Source organism: Salvia miltiorrhiza, chromosome 8 (genome assembly GCF_028751815.1).
Source record: "Salvia miltiorrhiza cultivar Shanhuang (shh) chromosome 8, IMPLAD_Smil_shh, whole genome shotgun sequence".
NCBI classification, from domain to species: domain Eukaryota; kingdom Viridiplantae; phylum Streptophyta; class Magnoliopsida; order Lamiales; family Lamiaceae; genus Salvia; species Salvia miltiorrhiza.
Window position 1 is genome coordinate 54,528,499 of NC_080394.1, and position 9,637 is coordinate 54,538,135.

Consider the following 9,637-nt stretch of genomic DNA (forward strand, 5'->3'; position numbering starts at 1 on the left):
GCGACCGAAGGGCGCTACAAAGAAGGGGAAGGTTTCTGATTCTTCGATCAAGCACCGACTCCGAAGTATTATAGAGCGTGGCCATGCTCTTTCAGCTGGCCGGGCTACTGGTGTTTTGCAGGAGGCCGTTCTTAACTCTACGGTGCCGGTGGAGTTCTTGAATAAAGTACAACATGCTCAATCTGGAGGAGCGATTCTGCAAAACTTTGTGATTCACTCCTCTTCCGATGCTGCCCGTGCTATGTCGGCGGTGGCCAACAAGAAGAAATGGGGTGATATGTTGGATGATGATGATGTTGGGGACGAGAATGTTTTTTAATTTTTCTTCTTAGCTTTCGTTTCCTTTGTTTCGTCTTCCCGCGGTGCTTTGTGGGGAGTTCTTACACGGTTTTTGTTTGTCGGGTTTTTTTGTGTTCCGACCCTTTGTTGAGTCGGTGCTCTCTTTTTTTCTCTTAATAAAACTTCTATTTCAGCAGATAATTAACCTTAATTATCAATTATTAAATCAAATAAATAAAAATAATAATTATAAATCCTAAATGGATAAGTGAATCCTTATTAAGTATCTTAGAATTATATTAAAATATAATAATAAACTAAAATTGAAAAAAAATAATAAAAAATTACTCTCTGCGTCCCGTATCACTTGCCCTAATTATTTTCAGCACGACTATTTAGAAGTCTAAGATTATTATAATGTAAATGTGTGTGAAAGTATGGATGTGAGCCTGTATTTGTAATAATAAAAATTGATTACCCAAAAAAAAGACATGACAAGTTGAATGGAACAATCCAAAAAAGAAAACAAGTCAAATCAAATTGGGCAAAAGAAGATATAATAAATTGAAAGTGAAACACAATGTAATGCAATAATCTCATCCCCTATAAATACACGAGAAAGAAATGATCAAGTATACACATCTCATAAATTCCAATTTCCAAAACTCAAAATCCCTTCTTTAATTGTAGCCCTCCCTCATGGACTTCGAGTACTATTCTATCCTCCTCCTTATTACCACTTTCGTGTTCGTGTTCTTGTTCGTGTTCGTGTTTCATAAGCCGAATAAAAATCTCCCCCCGGGGCCGCGCAAGTTGCCTTTTATAGGCAACTTGCACCTCCTCGCCGGCTCCGCTCCGCCCCACCACACTCTTGCAAACTTGGCCGCCGAATACGGACCCTTGATGCACCTAAAATTAGGTGAAACCGACGCCGTAGTCGTCTCCTCACCGGAAACCGCAAAACTCTTCCTGAAAGAAAACGACGTCGTGTTTGCCTCCCGGCCGTCTCTCCTTGCCCCCGAGATCAACTGCTACGGAAACACAGACATCGCCTTCGCTCCATACGGCGATTACTGGCGACAGCTGCGCAAGATCTGCTCGCTCCAGCTCTTCACGGCGAAGCGCGTGCAGTCATTCCGGCCAATCAGGGAGGAAGAAGTTGCAGACCTCTGCAAATCGGTGGCTCTAAACGCGGGTTCGACGATCAATCTGACGGAGAATATCGGCACCACGAATCTTAACATCATGGTTAGGGCAGCATTTGGGAAGAAGGGTGGTGGAGAAATATGTGAGCAAAATTCCATCATTAAAGAGGCTCAAGAATTCCTCACTTGCTTCAACCTCGTTGATGTGTATCCTTCCATGAGATTCCTCAAGCTCTTCAGTGGGATGAAGAGAAAGATAGAGAAACATCACCGGAAACTGAACAGGATCACGGAGAGCATCATCGAGGAGCGAAGGCGAGCCCATCATGATCGTGATCGTGATCTGCTCGACGTTCTCCTGAAATTGCAAGGCGATGGATCGCTCCAGATTCCGTTGACAACAGACAATATCAAATCTGTTTTACTGGTTAGTTCTGTCAACCAACCGTTGTTTACTAATCAAGTAAAATTAAGGCAAAACCATAATACTCTATTTATAGTTTCTCACATATTGAACTTTGGCACATGTTCCATTAATGAAATAATTTAAACTTTGCTAAATTATTTAATTATGTACCTCGTCAAAATTTTGAGAATTATGTGTCTGACAAGACACTTCATTCTTTCAACATCAATCCCATCTCCAGAAAGGGTTGGTCCCCTGTGTGGTTGACCATGCGGTGACTTATTTTTAATAAGTACTACTCCCTCCGTCCCCAAAGAGTACCCAAAATAAGTTACTCTTTGGGGACGGCACGGGTTTTAAGGAAAATGGTAAAATGTATTGATAGTGGAAAAAAAATATGTTATAATTAGTATTGGGAATGGTGAAAATGTGAAAAAGTGTTATAACTAGTATTGGGAGTGGTGAAAACGTGAAAAGTAAGAATAAATAAAGTATTATTAGTGGTGGGGTAGTTGTCCAAAAATAGAAAGAAAGAAAGAGGAACTTATTTGGGGACGTCCCAAAATGGAAAAAGATGAACTTATTTCAGGGACGGAGGGAGTATAAGATAAGATATATATGTTTGTTCGCACAAATATATACTTATGTAGTACAAGTTCTCATAAATAAAAGTAACAATTATCGTGAATAAATGTAATAATTCTAAAATATTACATTTTATTGTAACAATAATTACTTTTTGTTACGACAATAATTACTTAACCAAATAGGTAGAAATAAAAGTATTAACGAGCACTACAAAAAAAGTTTCCACTAGTGACATGAGGATTGATATTTATTATGTGTGTCACAAAAAATTAGTGGCTTTTAATGGTGTAGCTAATCATTAATAGTTACACCAGCCAACACATATAATAGCTACCAAGTCTTATGTCATTAGTGATTTTTTTTTTGTAATGGAGTAAAAATAATTAAAAATAAAAATTTTTATGAATAAAAGTAAACATTATTATGAAGAAATATAATATTTCGAACCCGCCGTATGGTATACGATTGAGAAATACTCCATCCGTCCACGAATTAAAGTCCTACTTGCACTTAAATTTTTGTCCACCAATTAAAGCTCTATTGTGCTTTTTGTACATTTTTACTCTTTTTCTTTTCCTATATTTACTACCCTTTGCCACTAATGGACCCACCTTACAACAACTTTATTATTTTTATATTATATATTTATTACACTTTATCACTAGTGGACCCATCACACAACACCTTTAACAATTTAGTCAACAACTTTATCACTTTAGTCAACTACCGTTATATTTCAATCACAACCAGTGGCGGATCCAGGGGGGGCTAGGGGGGGCTTCAGCCCCCTCCCAATTTTTGAGTTTTTTTTTTTTTAATTATAGATATATATATTTATTATTTTGTTTTATATCTATATATATGTGTATATAAATAAAAAAATACAAGAAAAAATATAGTAATACATTATTTATGGTATCCAACTATCCATATTAATTGCTTTTCACATTGAGTTGTTACATTTATAGTATTATTTTTATCATTTTTTCTTTCTTAGTTAATTTTTAATGTTAAATTTGAGTCAATTCTAAAGGTAAAAGTAAAATTACTAATTACTAACAATGAAAATTAGTTTATTTGTTTAGAAGATGAAACATTTTTTTTTTAAGAAAAATGAATAAAAGTACATTTTTATATGCTTTCAATCTACTTGATGTTGAATTAATTGAATTGCGAACAATTATCTTATTATATTAAGTGATTGTTGAAAAAATGTATGAAATGAAGTGTACGGAATGCTAAAAAAAAATTGCTTCGTGGGCTCCCGCCCCCGAACCCCCGTGTACATATTTTCAAGCACCGTAGTCCAATAGATTCAGCCCCCCCTAACATTGAATCCTGGATCCGCCCCTGATCACAACACCTTTTTCAATTTTCTTAGTCTCCGTGTCCACCCTCAAATGGGGCTTTAATTGGTGGACGGAGGGAGTATGTATTATGGGGAATCGTAGTAAGATTTCTGACGGCGGAATTTTTTAGGCTTGCCATTAATTATTAAACAATTTTGCAAATTTTAGGTTATTTAAATTGAATTGAGATCATAAATAAATTAGAAAAGAACTAAAGTTTATGTTATAAATTATAATTAACCTTCTATTAATACACGCCACATTGATTTATCCTGATAAAAAATTGGACCAACGTTTTTAAATACAGGTCATGTTTTTATTGCAACAATTTAGGATGTATTCTCATTGGTTGATAAATTTAATTATCTTGGGAAAATAAGGGATAACAAAAAAAATTCTCCGCTCATTTATTTTCTCTCATTTTCGACAAAAGATGATTTCATCCTTTCTCATCATTCATTTTTTTCACTTCAAGGAGGGATGATAATATTATCGCTCCTTGAAGTCGAAATGAAGAATGAGAAAGGGTGAAACTTTCTTTTGTAAGAAATGGGGGAAAAGAAAAGAGGCATCTAAAGGGAGAATTTTTTGGTATCTTTTATTTTCCTATGATAAATTTATGAATCAAAGATAACACGTCGCATGCAATTAATCAATCCTAATGTTGATTATGATTAATTAACAGGATGGTGCTGGAGTTGAGTCATCAACCACAGCAACAGACTGGGCAATGGCAGAGATGCTCAAGAATCCTAGGATTCTGAAGAAAGCTCAAGATGAGGTGAGAAGCGTTTTCGATGGCCAAAAATATGTAGATGAAAGCCGCTTTCATGAGCTAAACTACCTCAAATTAGTCATCAAAGAGACTCTCCGATTGCACCCGCCGGGGCCTATTTTACTTCCTAGAGAAAGCAGAGAGGCGTGCGCGATTAATGGGTATCGAATTCCGGCCAAAACATGGGTACTGGTGAATGCTTGGGCCATCGGAAGAGACCCCAAGCATTGGGAGGATGCAGAGAGCTTCAAACCAGAAAGGTTTTTTGAAAAAATAGTTGATTTCAAGGCGAATACATTTGAATACATCCCTTTTGGTGGTGGAAGGAGGATTTGCCCAGCCATCGGTTTTGGGATTGCTAGTATAGAAATCCAAATGGCAATGCTTCTCTACCATTTTGATTGGATTCTGCCTCATGGCATGAAACCAGAAGATGTGGATATGAATGAATCATCTGGTTTGTCGGGGAAGAGAAAATATGATCTTAGTGTGATTCCTATTATTAGTAGGCCTTTGCATTAGTAATTAACAAAGTTTATAGTTTGATATAGTTTAGAATAAACCGTCAGTATGGGCTATGTTATAATTTTTCTATTTTCGCTTGTCCCATACGAATGTATCACGTTTGAGACATGACTGCACTTTTTATTTTAACCACAACCACTCATTTCTGTTATATAAGATATATCTATTGTGTGTTGGAAAATGAAAATTATAATAATAATAATAAATACAAAGCAGGGATACAGAAAGCTGAGGTTAGTGTTGGACACTATCTCCATAAGACAAGATTGCCCCGTAATATATGTTACTGTTGTTCGACGCAAATGTATCCAAGATACAATGGTTCAGGTGAACTCGAGGTGTTTCACACTAACAAGCTCGACGTTCCGGCAAACTACTCGATACTCAGGACTGAGCATTTTCCTATGACTCAAACTATATGAAAAATATACTCCCTCCGTCCCACAAATAGCTTCCACTTTTGGGACGGCATGGGTTTTAAGGAAAAGTTGTAAAGTGTATTGATAGTGGAGAAAAAGTGTTATAATTATTATTGGAAGTTGTGAAAATGTGTTATAATTAGTATTGGAAGTTGTGAAAAATAAGAATAAATAAAGTATTATCAGTGGTGGGGTAGTTCTCCAAAGATGGAAAGAAAGAAAGAGGAAGTTATTTGGGAATGTCCCAAAAAGGAAAAAAAAAAGTTATTTGTGGGACGGAGGGAGTATATGAAAGTAGATTTGAGTACGTTCGATTCAATATATGTTGAATATGAGTGATTTTGACCATGTGGGGGCCTCCTATTTATAGCTAGAAGGTGGTTGTTCGCGAAGGGATACAAGGTGGTTTAGGGAGAGGTTGAACCTGTTAGGTGCTTGCGGTTGAACCCACGAGTGTGCAGTTGGGTCCCGAACGTGTACATCTCCTAACACTAGGCTAGGGCGCGTGCTACCCATATGCTAACTGCCGCCACGTCTATGGCATAACCGCTGCCACGCGTGTCCGCCTTCTACCATCACACGTCCACATACGCACAACCGCACCGAATCTAGGGACAAGCCACTGTCGAGCCACCAAACCACCATTGAGCCTCCTCTACGAGCCACTTAGTTTGGTTATTCAATGCTCATCGCAATGATGCGCACGTATAAAGTGTGTCTCAAAGCGCCCATTGCAACGTTTCTGGACCGGAACCCATACTCGGACTCGGGTGGTGCTACGCACCATTCTTGTAGGAAACTGGCTAGCCATAAAATGACTAACCCAAAAGTCCCACTAGCTAGAGTGCACCATATTGGTGCGCACTTGATTATCTCCTTCTAATGAGATAAGACTTATAAATGGTATAGAAGATTTGTCTTTTTCCGGTGTGGGATACTATACTCCACATTTTCAAGCATTAAATTGTGCATTTAAATACTTCTCAAACACCAAACTTCGTGCATAAATTGCTCATTCGGTACAACTTGGAAATGAACAATCAAATACATTAAATTAATGTGTTTGAAATATAGATTCCAAATCTACAATTAAATCTCCACAAATTTCAATGAATCTTACCGTAATTAATTTATGAATTTACCATCACTCTATTGGAAAAAATGAGTGATGCTAATCGGACAAATTTGTCCAGACAAAATGCTTATTGTGGTTGATCAATTTTTCAATTAAATTTGTAACTAAAAGTAATATATATAAAGTGACTATTTTACCACGTATTTATTAACTCCATCGAAAATCTTCCTCCAATCAGTTCATCATTGCAGTGATTCATCTAAAAGTTAAAAAGTTGGAATAAAAGCATGTTTCATTGCTCCAACGTAACACCCAAGAAATTAAAATCTCAAGAATCAAAAAATTTATCTTCTGTTGAGCCGTTGGTGTTGGTGGCCACGAACGTTAAGTTCTAAAACCCACCTGCATCAAAAACTCAAAAAATTAAGAACATGCATTAATATCTAAAAGAAAACAAAAATATTCATCAAGATTATATACAGATTGAGTGGGTTTTTATTTAAAATAATTAGAGTACACTTCTTTATATCTCAAGACATTCTCAAGCCAAAAAGAAAGAAAGGAAAAAACCAATATTCTGCCATGGCTATAAAAATTTATAATATTATATGCACACTTATCAAAAGTGATGCATGTTTATTGGACCGTGTAGAGAATGAAGGATTTATTAATATTGTAATTTTTCATTGGACCGTTAAAATAATATAACTATGAAATGTAAAAGTGACGTGTGCGTATTAGACAATGTTAGAGAATGAATGATTCATTAATATTGTAATTTCTTATTGGACCGTTAGAATAATAACTATTTATCTCCAATAACATTCTTAATAATGTGTCTTTTAAGGCATTTACTCCACTAATTAAGCACGATTACTTTAGGCATTTCTCATCTGGTAAGTTGAATTATATATTAAATGTAAATCATAATAAAATAAAATGATATATTCAATTTACTAAAAAGTAGTAGAATAAAACACATTTCACTTTTTTCAAAAAATTTGACGCAAAACACCAGTTAGTCACTTGAACTCGAAATTATATACTACAAAAAAAAAAAAAAAAAAAAAAAACTTGCAACTTAGAACCAATATTGTAAATATAATATCTCCAATCGAATTCAACAAATTAAATTCTTCAAATTGATTATATATTTTGAAATCCCCAATTCGAATTGGTCCAATCGAGCATCATAATTCACAAGTAAAGCCCCCAATTCGAATTGGTTAAATCGAGATTCAATTTTCAACAAATTAAATCTAAATTATGAAAGCCCCAATTCAAATTCATCAAATTGATTATCAATTTTGCAATCCCCAATTTGAAATGGTCCAATCGAGCATCACAAGCGAAACTCCTAATTCGAATTGGTCCAATGGAGCATCACAACCGAAACCCCCAATTCGAATTGGTCCAGTCGAGCATCACAAGTGAAACCCCCAAATCGAATTGTTCGAATTGAGATTCAATTTCAACAAATTGAATCTCAATTATGAAAGCCCCAATTCGTATTCCTCAAATTGATTATCAATTTTGAAACCCCCAATTCGAATTGGTCCAATCGAGCATCACAAGTGAAACCCCCAATTCGAATTGGTCCAATCGAGCATCACAAGCAAAACCCCCAATTCGAATTGGTCCAATCAATCATCACAAGTGAAACCCCCCAATTCGAATTGGTCCAATCGAGCATCACAAGTGAAACCCCCAATTTGAATTGGTTAAATCTAGATTCAATTTCAACAAATTGAATCTCTATTATGAAAGCCCCAATTCAAATTCATCAAATTGATTATCAATTTTAAAATCCCCAATTCGAATTGGTCCAATCGATCATCACAAGTGAAACCCCCAAATCGAATTGAGATTCAATTTCAACAAATTGAATATCAATTATGAAAGCCCTAATTCGTATTCATCAAATTGATTATCAATTTTGAAACCATCAATTTGAATTGGTCTGTAACAACCCGACTCCAGACTTGACGGTTGTTCCCACAGACCAACACGAGTCTTTTTTAGCGTATTTTATCCTCACTCGCACGCTCCCCGAGAAACTTTACAGGGGGTCACCCATCCCAAAATTGCTCCAAGCCAAGCACGCTTAACCCCTGAGTTTCTTTCACGTGGGCACCAGAAAAGAAGATGCATCTTGTTGATATAAGTAGTCCAACAAATTGAATCTCAATTATGAAAGCCCCAATTCAAATTCATCAAATTTATTATCAATTTTGAAATCTCCAATTCGAATTGGTCCAATCGAGCATCACAAGCGAAACCCCTAATTCGAATTGATCCAATCGAGCATCACAAACGAAACCTCCAATTCGAATTGGTCCAATCGAGCATCATAATTGAAATCCCCAATTCAAATTGATCAAATTGAGATTAATTCAAAATCATTAAATTGATTATCAATTGTGAACCCCAAATTCATTAACAAGCATAGTGTGGATCAAATTATATATAGTCATGTCTCTCTCATTTACGTATATCTAGTATATTATACACAAATTAATTGATTATAATTGTTGGGAACCTTGTGGAATATCATAATCCTTGTTTTGATGATACCAAAATTCATAGGTCTTAATTGTAATAGACTATAACAGTTTTGAACTCAAGTGTTAGAGTTCGTTTCTAGTTTAGTTTGCGGTTCCAAAGACTGAAGACTGAAGACTGAAGAACGAAGGACTAAAGACTGAAGACTGAAGATACCAACTGAAGTATCAGTTGAAGAATCAGTTTGAAACTGATTACTTAATGCGTGCCACGTGGACTCAGCGGACTGATACTAAAGTCAAGTATCAGTTGAACACTCTTTCTCGGACTGATCTTCCAACGTTCAAAGGAAACCACGTACTCACAAAAGTGCAGCCGCATTAAATGCAGAGATCTCAGGATCTTCTTATCACTGTAGAGGTCATTCCTGTTTGGTGGCTACTTTATCAGAGACGTCATATCTCCTGTCCCTCAAGAGAGTCGTTTCCACCGGACAAGGAACCTCGAAGATTGAAGCCTCAGCTCAAATTCGAATTGCTCTCCAACGGAAGAAATCTTGAGGACGTCACTACTA

At 36.0% G+C, this 9,637-nt stretch overlaps 1 protein-coding gene across 1 annotated transcript; it reads left to right on the forward strand.

The window, feature by feature from the left end:
- The first annotated feature begins 849 nt into the window (after positions 1-849).
- Positions 850-5,202, forward strand: LOC130999213 (salviol synthase-like). Its single transcript, XM_057924718.1, has 2 exons — positions 850-1,851; positions 4,453-5,202. The coding sequence occupies exons 1-2, from the start codon at positions 979-981 to the stop codon at positions 5,062-5,064; spliced, it is 1,485 nt and encodes a 494-aa protein (XP_057780701.1). The 5' UTR covers positions 850-978; the 3' UTR covers positions 5,065-5,202.
- Positions 5,203-9,637: the final 4,435 nt, after the last annotated feature.

Bases quoted from the DNA above. Each gene is read 5' to 3' on its own strand.
- LOC130999213 (XM_057924718.1), top strand. From the start codon at position 979: ATGGACTTCGAGTACTATTCTATCCTCCTCCTTATTACCACTTTCGTG. The intron at 1,852-4,452 runs GTTAGTTCTGTC...ATTAATTAACAG, and splicing joins ATATCAAATCTGTTTTACTG to GATGGTGCTGGAGTTGAGTC.